This window comes from Natrix helvetica, assembly GCF_964273705.1.
Source record: "Natrix helvetica genome assembly, chromosome: 12".
Classification (NCBI taxonomy): Eukaryota; Metazoa; Chordata; class Lepidosauria; order Squamata; family Natricidae; genus Natrix; species Natrix helvetica.
Window position 1 is genome coordinate 13,378,801 of NC_138556.1, and position 17,881 is coordinate 13,396,681.

General features: G+C 42.9%; 1 protein-coding gene across 1 annotated transcript; it reads right to left on the reverse strand.

Annotated features, from left to right (window-relative positions):
• Positions 1 to 16: 16 nt before the first annotated feature.
• On the reverse strand, positions 17 to 17,221 carry HDC (histidine decarboxylase). Its single transcript, XM_081965261.1, has 12 exons — positions 17,029 to 17,221; positions 15,235 to 15,407; positions 13,815 to 13,928; positions 11,303 to 11,425; positions 8,911 to 9,045; positions 6,578 to 6,721; positions 5,590 to 5,656; positions 4,923 to 5,085; positions 4,725 to 4,815; positions 3,548 to 3,646; positions 1,847 to 1,948; positions 17 to 873 (listed from the first exon to the last, which is right to left on the reverse strand). The coding sequence occupies exons 1-12, from the start codon at positions 17,054 to 17,056 to the stop codon at positions 172 to 174; spliced, it is 1,941 nt and encodes a 646-aa protein (XP_081821387.1). The 5' UTR covers positions 17,057 to 17,221; the 3' UTR covers positions 17 to 171.
• Positions 17,222 to 17,881: the final 660 nt, after the last annotated feature.

Here is a 17,881-nt window from a genome sequence, read left to right on the forward strand (position 1 = left end):
CTCTAGGTGCCAAGACTAAATATTTTATTTACTTTATGAACTGACTGGGGATACAGCCTCTCTTTAAAAAAATAAGATCTGCAGTTACGACATTACTGGGCCGCAGGTTATAATATTGCATATAAATAATCAGACTTCGGTTGCCATGCTGTGGAGGAAGGCTCTTAAGAGCTAGATAATAGTCTGAAGAGGACAACATGGTAGCTGGAGACCACACTGAATGGTGCATTCGGGAAAACTGGGCATGTGGTAAAACTGGGGTGGTTTCTTCAGATCTTCTTTCTTGACCATCAGGATTTCTTTCGGCAGCTTGGAAAAGAATTTCATGCTAGCACAAGGTATGTTCTCGAAAGGGCTATCCAAGCTGAAGGAACGGACTGTTTTTTTCTTGCTTTGAGCTGATAAACTCAAGACAGAAGGCAAGTCACAGTTGGTCAGATGCCGGCTGTTTTCTGTGAAGACCTCATCCAAATGAGGCTCTTTGGCTTTGGGGATGTATTCGTTCAACAGCGACAAAGAGGAGTTGAGAGACCCTCGCCGAGGCTGGGTCGTTATTCTGGCGAGAGGAACCATTTTAACTTTTTCTTTCTCGGTGAAAATAGGCGGAGGGATACAGGCTGCTTTTGAACCAGAGGGGATTAATTGGTTGGGGATTGGGGCCTTCTCCTCTGGGATGAGGAGAGATTGACTGGAGATGTTCACTGCCGTCTGTTGGATGAAGGCCCAGTCTTGTTGAATATCCTCTCGGGTGGTGAACTGAGATGTGACGGTAAAGCGGATGATCAACTTCTCCTGTACGGTTGCTGGGATGACAAACAGCTTTCCTGATTTGTTCAGGTCCTTTAAGAGCTTCTTGGTCATCCAGTTGGGACCCTGTTCAGAAAAGATGGAGTTGAGTCATTGAGAAAGAAACTTTCAAAGATACACACACACACACACAACTGCTGAAAGACATGAATAATCCTGTTTTGTCTTTTTGTCATTTCACCACCATTCCATCAACCATTCATGGTTATGAGAGGTACTGTTCTGACTCAGCTCCCCAAAAACGACAAACCCTCTGACGTGAACTCAAAAGGTTCCGTTATTAGGAATGCCAGCAGCCCCGGTAAAAAGTTAACAAGCTAACAAGTCCATCCGGAAAATGAACAGTTGTCTGCCATATCTATTCATCTCCACCCCCTGCCCAGAGCTACAGTGGGGCTTTGCTCGCAGTGGTGGCTCTTCCGTCCCAAGGATCAGCCCACAGATTTCTACTGCTCTCCTCTCCTCTGCCTTCTGTGCATCTGCGCGTCAGGCACTAGACCCAGCTGTTCCTCCTCTTCCTCATCAGTCAGACCTGGGGGCTGTTGACTCTCCATCTGAGGGCTGACGGATGGCCCAGGCTCCTCCTCTGTCTGTATCTCCGCCAGCTCCACTCCCTCTTCCCCCTCGGAGCTCTCAGGTTGCCCTGACTCCCACACCTCCTCTGATTTGGCTGCTGGAGGGGCTGGCTGGGAACGAACTTCTGGTTGGCCTGTTGGGCTTGTTTTTCGCCCTCCCCAGGCTCCAGAGTCTTTCCTGAAGCCTAGGGAGGATGAAAATGACCACCCCCGACCATAGGTTCGCCATCACAGGTATAGGGTCTCCTGTTTGAGCAGGGGGTTGGACTAGAAGACCTCCAAGGACCCTTCTAACTCTGTTACTCTCTTATTCTGTTATAACTCTCAATTTGACATTGTTCTGATGAGCTGCAATTCAGTGTCATCATTCCCAATCAGCCCACTGGGGGAAAATGACGGGGATTGAAGTCCAATGCACAAGAGAATGTCATTGGTTATAGTAAAATACTATAGGGAAATGTTACCTTTAGACGAAAAACGACTAGTCCAAGATGCCTCTTCGCCGGGATCTCAAACAAGGGGTTGCTTCTGAGCAGTGACTCAAAGTACTTGGCCATTTCAGTGCCCTGGGATTTCCGAAAACAAAGCCAATGATTATTTCCAATACCACAGCCATGGTGACAATCTTTGAACAAACCACAAGGCTGCCTGTAATTTGTAGGAGAGCAGACTGCTCCATGCAGGTAGTCCTCGACTTACGGCCGCAATTGAGCCCCAAATGTATGTTGCTCAGCGAAACATTTGTTAAGTGAGTTTTGCCCCGTTTCACAACTTTTCTTGCCACCGTTGCTCAGCGAATCACTGCAGGGGTTAAGTTAGTCACACGGTTGTTAAGTGGATCTGGCTTCCCGGTGGACTGTGCTTGGCCGGAGGTCGCAAAAAAAGGGGGATCACACACACACATGTCCCCCCGGGACGTTGCAACCGTCATCAATGTTTGAGTCTGTTGTCAAGCGTAAGAATGTGAATCAGTTGCCGATCTCGGAGCTGCAAGATCTCACATCGTGTTGCTGCAGCGTCAGCCCCGCCTCCCGCGAACGTGACTACGGGGAATGCTGCAAAGGCCGTAAGTGTGAAAACTGGCCCTAAGTCACTTGTCCCAGTGTAACTTTGAACGGTCCCTAAATGAACTGTTGTAAGTCGAGAACTACCTGTATGTTGTAGGACTTAAAAAAGTTTCCTCTTAGAGCTTATCTCATCGCTGGAGTCCCTCCAACGTAAAGGTGTGATGTCCAATTTTTTTTTTGCCAATTCCAACCTCAAAATTCAGCATAATTGACTGGTCAAAGACTGGTCCATGAAGTGCTCTGAGCAAAGCTGATCCTCAAACATCATTTGCCCAAATCTCCTGTTGTGCAGTAGAGCACAGTTGGCTACTGAGGGCATCAGTAAGGTATTCTTTTTTTTGAGGGGGGGGAGTAAAGTCATTTTATTAAATCATGCACATCACATGTACAATACAATAGCAGAGTTGGAAGGGACCTTGGAGGTCTTCTAGTCCAACCCCCTGCCTAGGCAGGAAACCCTATACCGTTTCAGACAAATGGCTATCCAACATCTTCTTAAAGACGTCCAGTGTTGGGGCATTCACAATTTCTGGAGGCAAATAATTCCACTTGTTCTAACTGTCAGGAAATTTCTCCTCAGTTTTAAGTTGCTTCTCTCCTTGATTAGTTTCCACCCATTGCTTCTTGTTCTACCCTCAGGTGCCTTGGAGAATAGTTTGACTCCCTCTTCTTTGTGGCAACACCTGAGATATTGGAACACTACTATCATGTCTCTCCTGGTCCTTCTTTTCATTAACATGTGTTAGTGCAAATAGTTTAATCTGTACTCTAGAAATTCTATTGGTGTTTTTTTGTATCTTTACAAAATACATTTAAAAGAACTATTTACTTTTAAAAATGTAATTCTGACATTAAGCATTTTCAGAATAATATTTGCAATCACCTATACACAAGAGGTACTGTGGACCATTGGCATGTGTGTATTGTGGGTGAGTTATAATGAAATGAACAAAACAACATTTTCTGCATTTGTGAACTAACATTCGCTTAAATCTAAACGATCCTCCCATGAACAAATTCCAAATAGCTTAAGACAGAACCTTTAAAATAAAAATGGTAAGGTATTCTTATTTACGTTAATTTTTCTAATTCACCTACATGTCTCACATGCTCCTGAAGCTTTTTCACACCAAAAGAGCGAATTACAAACCAGAGTTTTAGAGAGCGAAACCTTCGGCTCAGCGGGATTTGCCAATGCTGTAAAGGAAAACATATTTTATAATAAGAATAAATCATTGTGAATAATAATAAATGCTGTAGGGTTTCCTGCTTGAGCAGGGGGTTGGACTAGAAGACCTCCAAGATCCCTTTCAATACAATACAATACAATAGCAGAGTTGGAAGGGACCTTGCAGGTCTTCTAGTCCAACCTTCTGCCTAGGCAGGAAACCCTATACTGTTTCAGACAAATGGCTATCCAACATCTTCTTAAAGACTTCCAATGTTGGGGCATTCACAACTTCTGGAGGCAAGCTGTTCCGCTGATTAATTGTTCTAACTGTCAGGAAATTTCTCCTCTAACTGTCAGGAAATTTCTAACTGTCAGGAAATTTCTAAGTTGCTTCTCTCCTGATTAGTTTCCACCCATTGCTTCTTGTCCTACCCTCAAGTGCCTTGGAGAATAGTTTGACTCCCTCTTCGTTGTGGCAACCCCTGAGATATTGGAACACTGCTATCATATCTCCCCTAGTCCTTCTTTTCATTAAACTAGGCATACCCAGTTCCTTCAACTGTTCTTCATATGTTTTAGTCTCCAGTCCCCTAATCCTCTTTCTTGCTCTTCTCTGCACTCTTTCTAGAGTCTCCACATCTTTTCTACATCGTGGCGACCAGAACTGAATGCAGGATTCCAAGTGTGGCCTTACCAAGGCATTATAAAGTGGTATTAACCCTTCACGTGATCTTGATTCTATCCCTCTGTTCATGCAGCCTAGAACTGTGTTGGCTTTTTTGGCAGCTGCTGCACACGACCAGCTCATATTTAAATGGTTGTCCACTAGGACTCCATGATCCTAATTGTGTATTTTGTACAGGCACGCCCCTTCTGTTTGAGTCTTGCGCAATAACAAATCCGTAGATTGTGTCTAGCAGTAAAATCAGCTAGCTGCCCATTTTTCAATCGGGAGATGAGCTAGGAAAATGCTACCAGTCTACCAATTCCATTCCCTTCGGAATCCCATCCTGATTCCCTGTTTTTTGGGGGGTGGGGGAGTGGGGGGGGGAGAAAGGATTTCTGTAGCTTATTCTTGCTTAAGGATAAGCCGGAGGATCTCACCATGAAATCAGTCGCTGATCCAGAATTTGGATGTCTGAGGTAGATGGGGTTAACACTGAACGTTTGCTGGAGCTTGTATTTATCTTTGACCCTTTTAGAGGATGAAAAGAGAGAGCGAGGTAAGCTGATTGGGAAGAATTCCACCCATTGGGCCTGTCAGAACAGACGAGGGATGGAGAACATTTTTGGGTAACTCACCAGAACGCTGTGCAATCAAAGTGGACCATCATCCATTTGGAAGGATTGAAGGTAAACGAATCGGCATATTCAATTCCCTTGAGAAAAAATCGGTACTCTGGACATAGAAATGCTGTACCAGCATAGGCAGCGTCGACATGAAGCCAAAGACCCTCTTTAGCACCTAGAGAGAAATCATCATCTTCTTTTAACAACCCCATAATCCCTTGCGTGGTGGAGTCTTAAAACCGTTTGACCATTCAAGGTTACAACAGCACTGGAAAAAGTGACCTATGACTGTTTTTCACAGCTACGGCCATTGCAAGCATCCCCATGGTCCCATGATTTATGTTTGAATGCTTCACAACTGACACACATTTATGACAGTTGTCGTGTCCCGGGGTCATGTGATTCCCATTTGCGACCTTCTGACAAGCAAAACCAGATTCGCTTAACAACCATGTTACTTGTTTAACAACAGCAGAGATCCGCTTGACTAATGTGGCAGGAAAAGCCATAAAACAGGGGCAACGCTCCCTTTACAAAGGTCTCACTTAGCAACATAAATTTTGGGCTCAGTTGTGGCCGTAAGTCGAGGACTATTTGTACTTGGAGGAGAAGCAGACTTAGTCAACAACTAAGATTTCCCACGGAGGACCTTTTAGATAATTGGTGTAGAATTACTTACATATTGGGCCGAGTTCGGAAAGGCAGTCAAAAGCACAGACCCCAGTTGTTCCGAGAGTGGCACAGACCTAGAGATAACCAGAGATTTATTAAAATGTTTCAAAACAAATAAATTAGAAACTTAAATAAAAGGAGGGGAGTTGGTAAAAAAATGTCCTGTCCTGTCCTTTCCTTCTTTCCTTTTCTTTCCCTTCCTTTCCTTCTCTTTCCTTTCTTTTCCTTTACTTTCCTCCTTTTCTTTTCTTTCCCTTCTTTCCTTTCCTTTTCTTTCCTTTTCTTTCCCTTCCTTTCCTTCCCTTTCCTTTCTTTTCCTTTCCTTTCCTTTCCTCCTTTTCTTTTCTTTCCCTTCTTTCCTTTCCTTTTCTTTCCTTTCTTTTCCTTTCCTTTCCTCCTTTCCTTTTCTTTCCCTTCCTTTCCTTTCCTCCTTTCCTTTCCTCCTTTCCATTCCTTTTCTTTCTTTTCTTCTTCTTTCCTTTCCTCCTTTCCTTTCCTTTCCTTTCCTTTCCTTGATGCAGCAGACTTTGGCCCATAACATCAAATTATCTATACAGACTTGCTTTTCACAATGGATTAAAGATCTTTCAGTCTATCTCGGTGTGATTAGCTCTTCCCCTATTCATCAGTGTGTGTGTTTTTTTCTCTGTTTTTGCACTTTAGTTTTCTGTTGGCTGATATGCATACTTTCTCAGATCAGCTGCCCATGGTATTGCAATTTGAAAAAGGGAAATGTTGTTTTTAGGAATCAAACATAATAAAAACAATGGTTTTTATTGGTTAAACGTATCAACCCATTGCCAACGGCCATAAATGCAGGTCCTAAGTAGCTTTTTTTTTTTTTTGTAATTTTGAACGGTCCTAAGTCAAGGACAAGGCAAATCTCCCTTTAACTCTGTCATAGAGTAGCAGGAAAAAGCTCTGCCTACTTTCCAGATGTGATGGAGCAATGTGCTATCACCCAAAGAGAGAGAGAGAGAACAAACAGCACTTACAAAAATAGGCACCAATCCAGAGTTTCGGTCCTCCTGCATTGCTTTGATCAGGGTTTCACCTCTCAAGGCAAAATTCTCATCGACCGGCAAAAACCTCACTTTCACAAGGGAAATCAAACCTGCCTTCTCAACGGAGGAATGAGCCTGGATAAACAAGACACAGATGGGAGACAATCAATGGATGAGGACAGAATGCAGAATAACAGAGTTGGAAGGGACCTTAGAGGTCTTCTAGTCCAACCCTCTGCTCAAGCAGGAAACCCTACACCACTTCAGACAAATGGCTATCCAACATCTTCTTAAAAACATCCAGTGTTGGAGCATTCACAGCTTCTGGAGGCAACTTCTGTTCCACTGATTAATTGTTCTAAACTGTCAGGAAATTCCTCCTCAGTTCTAAGTTGCTTCTCTCCTTGATCAGTTTCCTTCTGTTGCATCTTGACCTGCCTTCAGGTGCTTTGGAGATTGCCGAGAATACACCATAAGAGCAAATGGGTTGGCAGTCCGATTCAAGGCAAGATATAAATGATGGTAGTAGGTCAGAGGTGGCATTCAGCAGGTTCTGACCAGTTCTGGAGAACCAGTAGCGGAAATTTTGAGTAGTTTGAGCAAATACCGCCTCTGGCTGGCCCCGCCCCATCTATTCTCTGCCTCCCGAGTCCCAGATGATCGGGAGGAAACGGGGATTTTGCAGTAACCTTCCCCTGCCACGCCCACTAAGCCACACCACGCCCACCAAGCCACCCACACAGAACCGGTAGTAAAAAGTTTGAATCCCACAACTGTAGTAGGTAAATGTAAGCCCCTGAGGACGGACAGGCGGACGGATGGAATGTCTGTCTGTCTGTCTGTCTGTCTGTCTGTCTGTCTATCATCTATCTATCTATCTATCTATACATACACACACACACACACACACACACACACACACACACATATACAGTATATATTTTCAGGAGTGCCAGCATAAAATTGCATCCTTTCCTGTCTGCATCTCAGGTGCCTCAAACATGCCATTCCTAGGCAAGCCCCCCCCCTGCTGTTCAGAAAGTATATATGGGGAAACACAGAATAATAAATAAGGAATAATTTACAAGTTGAGTGGTTTTTCCCCGGTGGGGCTGGTCTATCAGCGCAACCTGGTCTACCCAATTATGGGATGAAGCATGCCAATCCCACCGGGGAAAAAATCTCTCCCCTGGTACAGCCAACAAAGTGAGGAGAGCCTGTGGCTTAAAGGTTAATGCATCTACCTAATATGCAAATATCCCTGGTTCAAATCCCAGAAGGTATTGGCTAGCTGATAAGAGCTACCGGTAAATAGCTTGAAATAGATCTATACTAATCTCCTTTTATTTCTTCATTGGTAAAAGATGAATTAACAATTTACAAGTTGGATAGCTAAACCTGTTGCTTGTCCTGTTGCCACCTGAGAACATAGCTGTATGGGGAAAAAAGCTTTAATGTATTTGCATGTGTGAAGAGGGCGATGTGCCTGTGACAGATATGAATAGGAAGCAGGAAGTAATGGATGGAAACTTAACAAAGAGAGATCCAACCTAGAACCAAGGAGAATTTTCCCGACAGCGAGAACAATTAATCCGTGGAATGGGTTTTGCCTCCAGAAATTGTGGATGCTTCATCACTGGAGGTTTTCAAGAAAAGATTGGACATCCATTTGTCCAGAATGGCGTACAGTGTCAGGCCTGCAAGCCATCTTTTCTTTTGGACTTCGGGCCTGCCACTCTTTCTACTATTCATTTTCTATTGTGGGAAAACGGGAGGGGGGATTATACAGAGTTGGGTGATATGTAGCCATAACAACATTCTTTTAGAAACTCAAGGTCACCCTTTGTCTCTGCACCTGGCTGGAACTGGATGGGTGGATTCTGTCTTCGTGGCAGTGGAAAATTGGGCCATGTGATGGACTTCTGGGTGTTGGGGCAGGATCTTGTACTTTCAGTTGGGTGGGAAAACCTGGGAACTTTCAGATTCGGGTTTTCCCAGATGTGCCAGCATGCCTCTTTTAATATATTGCAACTTTGAGGAACTTCTAGCCTTGGGGTGTTCTTTGCTTGAGGACGCTATTTGGAACCCTGACATAGGGTCTCCTGCTTGAGCAGATGGTTGGACTAGATGGCCTTCAAGGCCCCTTCCAACTCTGTTATTCTGTATTCTATTCTGCATTTCTATTTCTAGGGCATGTTTATGGCCACCGTTATTTTAAGTTTCTGTTCCCTGCCTCTGTTGACCATGATTATTTTTCCCCAGAAGGGGGTTCCAGTAAAAACTTAAAAGTTCATACAGAATTATATATGTAAGGAAGACCTCACCTGATCAGAAGCGTAGGCGACGAGACGAGAATTCAGAGTGGAATCATCTGCAGTTGGCTCAGAGGTTTTCATTTCGAGAATTTTATTCTTTCTGGCTGCTAGGAGAGCGATCAGAGTTGATTCACTAACTGTGCTCTGTAGGAAGAAGGCCGGGCGGGGGGGAACCCTTTAACAATCTATATAATATATATAAATGGCTGTGTGTGCATGTGTTCCAACATAACTCTGGAATGCCTCAAGCAATTTCAACCAAACTTGGTACCCAGATGACTTACCCTCTGGAAACAAATACTGTGGGGGTAAGACACCCCTAACACCCCTTGGGGTGGGTGTTCTGTTAAGATGCAGCCTGTTGTGCCTTAAAATGGCTTCTACTGCACAGCGCAGTGGAGTTGCCATGGTAATGGCTTCATAGTACTCCACAAGGGGGCTCCCTCTGGTAAGGGTGAAAATCCAACATTAGAAATGATGTTTGGTCTGGACATTTCCCCCCCCCATAAATAAATACCCAGGGAAACGCCAGGTTATCAGCTAGTAGCTTATATTTGATGTGAAAAATATCCTAGTCCCTCCAAATGCCAAGATGATCCTGAGACTGTGTCCAAAGATCATAATCTAAGTTGCAGCCCATTTTTTTCCATCAAAGGTTTGCTGACTTTCTAACTGCAGCAGTATAGCGCCCTTAATCTTAGAGCAATGGTAGGCACCCTTGACTCCCCCCAGATATTTTTGGACTATAATCCTTTGCCCATTGCTGTGTAGAATTGAAGGCTGAAATATCTCAGACTGCCTCTCCTCTCTCATTCCAATGACAGTCTATTAGTCACAAACAGTAATGTTTATTTATGTATATATTTGTCAACAAGTGCAAAGAAGCGAGTATGAAAACACATGAAAACAATGGCACAAATGAATGGATATAAATAAGCAAAACATAGCCATAAATACATAAAAAGAGTACATATAATTGGGACAGTAGGGCAGGGACAGTTGGCACGCTGGTGTGCTTTATGCACGCCCCCTTAGGGACCTCTTAAGAAATGTGTAAGGTCCACGGTAGACACCTTAAGGTAAAATGGGGGTTAGAGGAAGTAACAACAGGATCAGGTAGGATGTTTCAGACATTTTTCTGTCTGAATTCATGGGGACCTAACCCTAACCGTAAGTGGGTTTTCCCCCTATTGGATTTTCCAATGTATTTTACCAGGAAACGTAGATAGGATGTGTTCGAAAAGTCAAAACACTCCGTTTGTATTATGCCTGTGGTCTCTGCAAGGATCTGATTAGGAAATCTTGTTTCCAAAGAGCAAATGACACTTAATAATTCCTGGCTGAAGGAAGATTTATGACTTCCTGCAAATCAACTTCTACTGTAGCCACTTCATTACCAGTATTCCTCAACATTTGGGACCAGAGTTAGCGTTGCTAAGCAAGGTGCTAAAATGCATAAACTTCTATTAAAATTTGAAATGGAAGAAGAACAAGTAAAAATAATGTATAATAACATGGGCTTCAAAAATTGGTTATAGTATGCAGATACAGTGATACCTCAGTATTCATCATTAATTGGTTCCGGGAGATGTGATGAGTACCAAAAATGATGAATATCAAATTTTTCCCATAAGGAATAATGTATTGAGTCAAAAGGTAGCTGACACTGACAGGTTCTAGCCTGTGTGTTGAGTATCAAACAAACAATGAGTAGTGGGACAAAAATATCATGCCAAAATATGTTGAGTATCAAATTCGATGAGTTTCAAAGCAGTTGCGTACCAAAGTATCATTGTTGTACCATTGTTCTACCATTGTAGAACAATGGGAAAATATGAAAGAATTGAAACTTACATTGTGTTATAATCTTACAGAGAATGTTCATAAAATGATGGTATAAGACACCAGAACATTTATCAAGAAGATATAAAGGCATTTTCAATTTGTGTTGGAACTAGAGAGTAGATGGCCTCTTAAGTCATCTCCAATTCCATGAGTCTATGATTTCCAACCTTCCTGCATGTGAATTTTGGAATTTGTTGCTCCAACATATTTGGAGGTCACCAAATTGGCCGTAGGAGTACCAGATGCAGCCACATGTTCCGAGCAGGCTAACTCATGGCTCACTCCAGGAGTTTGATTCTGATTGGCTCAAGGTTGACTCAGCCTCCCATCCTTCCATGGTTGGTAAAATGAGGGGCCAGATTGTTGGGGGAAATAGGTTGACTCTGTAAATCCCTTAGAGAGGACTATAAAGCACTGCGAAACGGTATATAAGTCTATTGCCGTGCTTATATTAACAACAGTGAACCTTCAAAATCAGTCACATGGTAAATAGATAGCCACGCACATTAAATCTCTCAATCAATCAATCAATCAATCGATTCATCCACTCATTTACCTGCAAAATGCCACCACCTTTGCTGCTTGGATGATAATGCAAGAATGTTTCTGGAAGACCCATCATTTGAGCCAACCAATCCATCACATTCATTTCCAGTTCTGTGCAAGCTGGACTGGATGCCTTAGGGGAAAAAACACAGTGGGGGTAAGAGCATTTCATCGGATGACAGTGAGGAACTCTTGATGTAGCAGTGCTTAATGTTAGTTGGGTTTTTTTTTTTTTCATTCAGCAAATTGCACGGCCTTGTAGCCGAAACCTGGCTCTCTTAAAGCAACCAAATCCCTTTGAAGATGCAACGTTCTTTTGTTTGCATGCAAATCAATCATTCGACGGAGATAGATTGCATTCCCAGCAAAGCTTCACACTTTGCCTGACAGCCGTGGGCAAAAGCAGAACCAGAAGTATAGGCGTTTGGCCCACTATGTTGCAAAGACTAGACAAAGAAACGGGCAGATATGTGAAACATTGGAATATTTCAGATAAACCCATCTCCGTAACCTTGTTATTATTTATATTTAACCCTTGTCCCTACTAAGTCAGATTGCTAGCTATTTTATATCTATATCTCTCTCTATATATATATCATCTCTCTCCCTCCCTCTCTCTCTCTCTCTCTCTCTGTCTCTTTATCTATCTATCTATCTATCTATCTATCTATCTATCTATCTATCTATCTATCTATCTACCTATCTATAATACAATACAATACAATACAATACAATACAATACAATACAATACAATACAATACAATACAATACAATACAATACCAGAGTTGGAAGGGACCTTGGAGGTCTTCTAGTCCAACCCCCTGCCTAGGCAGGAAACCCTATACCATTTCAGACAAATGGCTATCCAACATCTTCTTAAAGACTTCCAGTGTTGGGGCATTCACAACTTCTGGAGGCAAGCTGTTCCACTGATTTATTGTTCCAACTGTCAGGAAATTTCTGAAATTCACTGTTAAGTGATTCACTGCTGTTGTTAAGTGAGTGACCCGGTTGTTAAGTGAGTCTGCCATCCCCACTGACTTTGCTGGTCGGAAGGTCGCAAAAAGGGAGAAGCACATGACTCCACACGACACCGCAACCGTCACAAAGACGAGTCAGTTGCCCAGTGTCTGAATTTCGTTCACCTGCAATGGTCGTAAGTGTGAAAGACTGACATAAAGTCACTTTTTCAGCGCCGTTGTAACTTTGAACGGTCATTAAATGAACTGCTGTGAGTCGAGGGCTACCTGTACACATATGGCCACCGGTGGGAAGAATGAGCCCCTCGTTATGCTTTGGATGTTTCATAGGTTTGGTAGAGAACGCAGCTGACGTGCCTGTGAGGATAGGGTCATTCTGTCACTGCAAGAGAAGGGAAACTTCTCCCAATGCAACGTGCTTCCCCTTTTGTTTACCCTGGAGAGAAACAGCCTGTCACGTCACGCCAGCCTCCTGCCACCAGCTTTGATTCCCAGCTAGCATTTTGTTTCCTTCTGTTTGGCCTCTGAATAAGCCCTGAAGTTGTGCCATCTTGCAATTTTCACAGGCTTTCCTGTCACGTAGCACCCAACTCAAGAGTCACCCAATTCCCTGGCCTGGCTGCATATCTCGTGATCTGGTAAGCATCCTCCTGGTGGGACCCCCTTTCTAAGAGTCTGACGGGAAGAACGATTTGCAGACAAATCTTCTGAAATATAAGTTGAGCAAGCGCGATATTGCTTCATTCATTTATGACGGGCAGGAGTTCCTGAAAAAGCACCCCGGTTTTGAGTTGGTTTGAAGCAGAAAGCAAAGTCAGAGCACCTGGTGTTCTCTGCACCTGGCTACTGGCCAGCTGGGTGTTTTTCAAACTTGGCAAAGTTATGTGAACTTCAATTCCCAGAATTCTCCAGCTTTAAATGTTCTCTTTTTTCAGCTAACCTTCAGAAGTTCCTCTCTTCTTCTTCTTTCTTATTTAGTTTAACCATGTGGAAAGTTTAAGGAATGTTATAGGCAATTGATCAGTCCATGGTGTTTGTTTATTAACAATAGCACTTAGACTTATATACCGCTTCACAGTGCTTTACAGTCCTCTCTAAGCGGTTTACAGAGTCAGCCTATTGCCCATAACAATCTGGGTCCTCATTTAACCCACCTCGGAAGGAGGGAAGGCTGAGTCAACCTTGAGCCTGGTGAGATTCGAACTGCCAAATTACAGTCAGCTAGCAGGCAGCCGAAGTAGCCTGCAGTTCTGCAGTCTAACCGCTGCGCCACCATGGCTCAGTATTATGACTATATAAATTCTGAACATGTGCAAAATGACCTTAACCACTATATTGCACTACCAGCTATATTGACACTACTCTGCTTTATACGCAGTGTGTGAATTGTGATTTGCCCTGGGGTTAGGTAGGTAGGTAGGTAGGTACTAGGTAGGTAGGTAGGTAGTCAGATTAGTAACTGATCAAGTACAAATTCTTTGATCTCAAGTTTGAAATGTTAGAGTTTTGAGCAGAAGATCTTAATGCTGGAATTACTTACCCAAGTAAATCCCAAACAGTTAATAGCATCTGCTAGCATATCTCCAAGGAGCGAAGGCCAGGAAGTCAGAGCTGGGAAATAGGCGTGCATTTGTGGACTTTGCCAATGGACAACCTAAAAGAAGAGAGGAGCACAGAAAAATAGGATGAGCATGAAATGAAGAGGATCGAAAGAAAGACAAGACAATGTAAATAAACTGTCCAGGCAAAGGAAAGGAAACTTTCTCAGGATTCTTATTTTCCTTTGTCCCCTGCTAATGAAAACATTGCTGGAACAGCTGGCAGTCCTTGGCTAACTGTGTTCTGGATTGGAAACTAAGCTATGTCAGAATTCCTATCATGGAATACGGGAAAGTTGGAACACATTCTGAGTGAAGACAACAGCAAAGAGTATAATGCTGCCACGAAAATTACATAGATCCATCCATAAAGACCTTAGGTCAACTGGAAGGAGATGTTGTCTTTAATCAAGAAGGTAAATTGCAATTCAGCAGGTCATTTTTACAACTATGAGCAGCAATGGTGCAGTGGTTAGAGTGCCGTACTGTGGGCTCCTTCTGCTGACTGGCGGCTGACTGCAATTTGGCAGTTCAAATCTCACCAGGCTCCAGGTTGACTCATCCTTCCATCCTTCCAGGGTGGGTAAAATGAAGACCCAGATTGTTGGGGGCAAGAGGCTGACTCTGTGAACCGCTTAGAGAGGGCTGTAAAGCATTGCGAAGCGATATATAAACCTAAGGGCTATTGCCATTAGGTCTCATAGCCAATGATACAACAATTCTTCACTTATGCGCGCAGAACCGATCTATCCATCATCCAATAAGAATGCCTTTGAGTTTGCAGCAGCATTCTCTAACGTGGTCCTCACCAGATGTGTATTTGTTCCCCCATGACATCTGGAAGACTGGAAGGATGACTTCGAAAACCAGTAAAGATGGCTAATCGAATGCAACCGACAGTTACACTTGTTTAAGCATGACACTGATCTCAATCAGGCAAACTGAGGGTCCTGTGTTGTAAAGAGAAAATAGCACTCGGGTTCTGATTTTTCGTATCTAATGGGGGGGGGGCTCAAAAAAAAGAGTCCTTTATTTGTCACTGTTATCAAAGCATAGTTGATGTTGGGTGCAATGCTAAATTGGCACTGGCATTCAGATCTGCCGTATAAAGATGTTCTCTGTGAGATGAAAGAGATAGCTCAAGAAAATCGCCAAGATTGTTCTTCCCCATTTTAAAAGAGCACTGAGAAATTAGACCATCCCCCTCAATTCAAGTATTACCCTTAGAGGTGAATTGCCAAGGCATTAAAATGTAGTTCTGCCGAGAAAGCAACAGAATACATATCTGCAGTTAGATCCTAGGTAGGAGACAATGCCTTTACACTTTCCCCTTTTCTCCCCAACATGCACACCTGTCCTTACCCCAGGCATAATGATGTTCTCTACGTCTCTGAAGATATTATCCCAGCTTTCTGCCTCTAAGGGGGCTCCATGGGGCAACTGATGTCTCATGTAACCTGGTTGCACATCCGGATATACTCGCCTTTCCCGGATGTTGGTGAGGTACTGGCAAATGTAATCCACCATCTCTTTCCCTAGGAAGAAGTAACAAGGAGAGCTCACAAGCACTGTTCCTTCCCATCGAGGACAGTTTGCACATCCATGCTGTGACTGCCATGATTTGCCCATATAGCGTGATAAGCATCAATAGAATCTCTCTAGGACGTTTGCCGTCTGCTGTACTAAGAACTAAACGGGAAATGAGTAGGCTACAATCTTTAGGTACACATGCTTTATAAGATTGACGGAGGCATTTATTTCTGAGTAAATCTACATACATATAGTGTCCAATCCCATGAGCAGCCAAACGTAGCAACTAATGAATGAAAAAATAATTTACCTATAAGAAATCATGCCTACCTTTGGGGCTGCAAAATAATGAAGGGAAGATCTTTGCCCCTTCAAGAGTTGCTGGAATCTGATTCGTCTGTAGAGATTCTCAGTCATCCAGGTCTTGATTGTCCCAAAGTCGCTTTTTCAAGAGGCAACTGTATTTTCTTGTTTTTTTTTTCTTTTGAAGACGTTTCGCTTCTCATCCAAGAAGCTTCTTCAGCTCTGACAGGATCCTTCCATTTCTTATTATGTTGTCACAGCTGAAGAAGCTTCTTGGATGAGAAGCAAAACATGTTCAAAAGGAAAAACAAGAAAGTCCTGTTGCCTCCTGAAAAAGCACAGTTGGAATCTGATTAAGCATCAACTCCAGCTAGCATGGCAAGGGGTTGCAATCAGTTGATGTATGGCAATATTTGAGGATCATACATCACTGCATTACGGCCAGTGGAGTAAGGCAGAAATAAGTTATACAGTCCCCTTCTAAGATAGTTTGAGCAACTAGTCCATCAATCCCTCTCCATCATCTGCATTGGCTGGTGCTGATGTCCTTGAGATCCAAAACTTCTGGAGGACACATAATTGAGCTCTTTGGGTGAAGGCTGGACTATTATAATACACTCCTAAACAATTTGCAGGTAAAATATAAAAGCAGCAGCATCCTTCTCTTAGACCCTGTTTGCACCTGGTTTAAACAGGTGCCCTGTTTTTTTAAACATGGACATTTTATTTCTGCAACTATCAATAATTGAGTGGACTTAGAATAGAATAAAATAACAGAGTTGGAAGGGACATTGGAGGTCTTCTAGTCCAACCTCCTGCTTAAGTAGGAAACCCTATACTACTTCAGACAAGTGGTTATCCAACATCTTCTTAAGAACTTCCAGTGTTGGAGCATTTACAACTTCTGGAGGTAAGTTGCTCCACTGATTAATTGTTCTAACTGTCTGGAAATTTCTCCTTAGTTCTAAGTTGCTTCTCTCCTTGATTAGTTTCCACCCATTGCTTCTTGTCCTATCCTCAGGTGCTTTTGGAGAATAGCTTGACTCACTCTTCTTTGTAGCAGCCCCTGAGATATTGGAAGACTGCTGTCATGTCTCCCCTAGTCCTTCTTTTCATTAAACTAGACATACCCAGTTCCTGCAACTGTTCTTCATATGTTTTAGCCTCCAGTCCCCTAATCATCTTTGTTGCTCTTCTCTGCACTCTTTCTAGAGTCTCAATATACCTGATCCTGTTCAAAAAATGGAAGTGAGCTCAAAGCATCACCGGCCCAAATGGGAATCCATTGTTCAAATCTTCTTCTGTGCCCCTTCCCAGACTCACCTCTACATCTGTATTCTTCGTGGTCCATGTGGACTCTTGCAAAAACTGCCTCTCTCTCTAATGGTTATATCCGTAGACCACAGACAGCTATTTGCTCAACTGAGTCGCCTTCATCCTGCAGGCTTTTATATCTTCTATCAAACTTTACGTCAGCAAATGATTAGGAAATCGGCCTCTGATGAAACCTCCCTGATTTCCTTCTCTTCCTGGACCTCATTCAGAGGTCTTTGATATTCAGCAAATTGGAGTTCCATTCATTATATCACTACAGCAGGAAAGAACAATGACAAATAGTAATGGTGAAGCTAGTTAGTCAACTCCACACACAAAGACAGGACAAAAGGGCATTAAACTATCTGAGTCCAAATGTTTGAGTGTTGAGAATAAATTCAGCCATCGCCTTCTAGGAAAATGCTGTATAATTAAACCCCGGAAGACAAGATTTGGTTGGTTTTAGTTGATGCCATGTTTGCAAGAAAGATAGACAGACAGACAGGAAGGCAGGCAGAGCAAAATACCAAGAAAGATTGCCCAAAGATTATTCAAAACAGTGTCAAGAAGGTGCCCCAACGTCCGAGAAGATACACACAATCAGATAAAAGAGGATGAGCTTGTGAAACTCAAAGTCTAAAATTATCCATCACACATGAGGAAACAGCAATCTAGATAAGCTTATCCCACAAGTAAGTACATTGTTGATGTCTCTCGGGATCTCAACGGTTTTCTATTATCTTAAAACATGTCATGGATATGACGCTAAAATGGTTATGAGATATGATCATATTTATTATTCCTACATCTTACTACATATTGTTCTTTCCACTTACCTTGCCCCTCAAGGCATCTCTTCTGG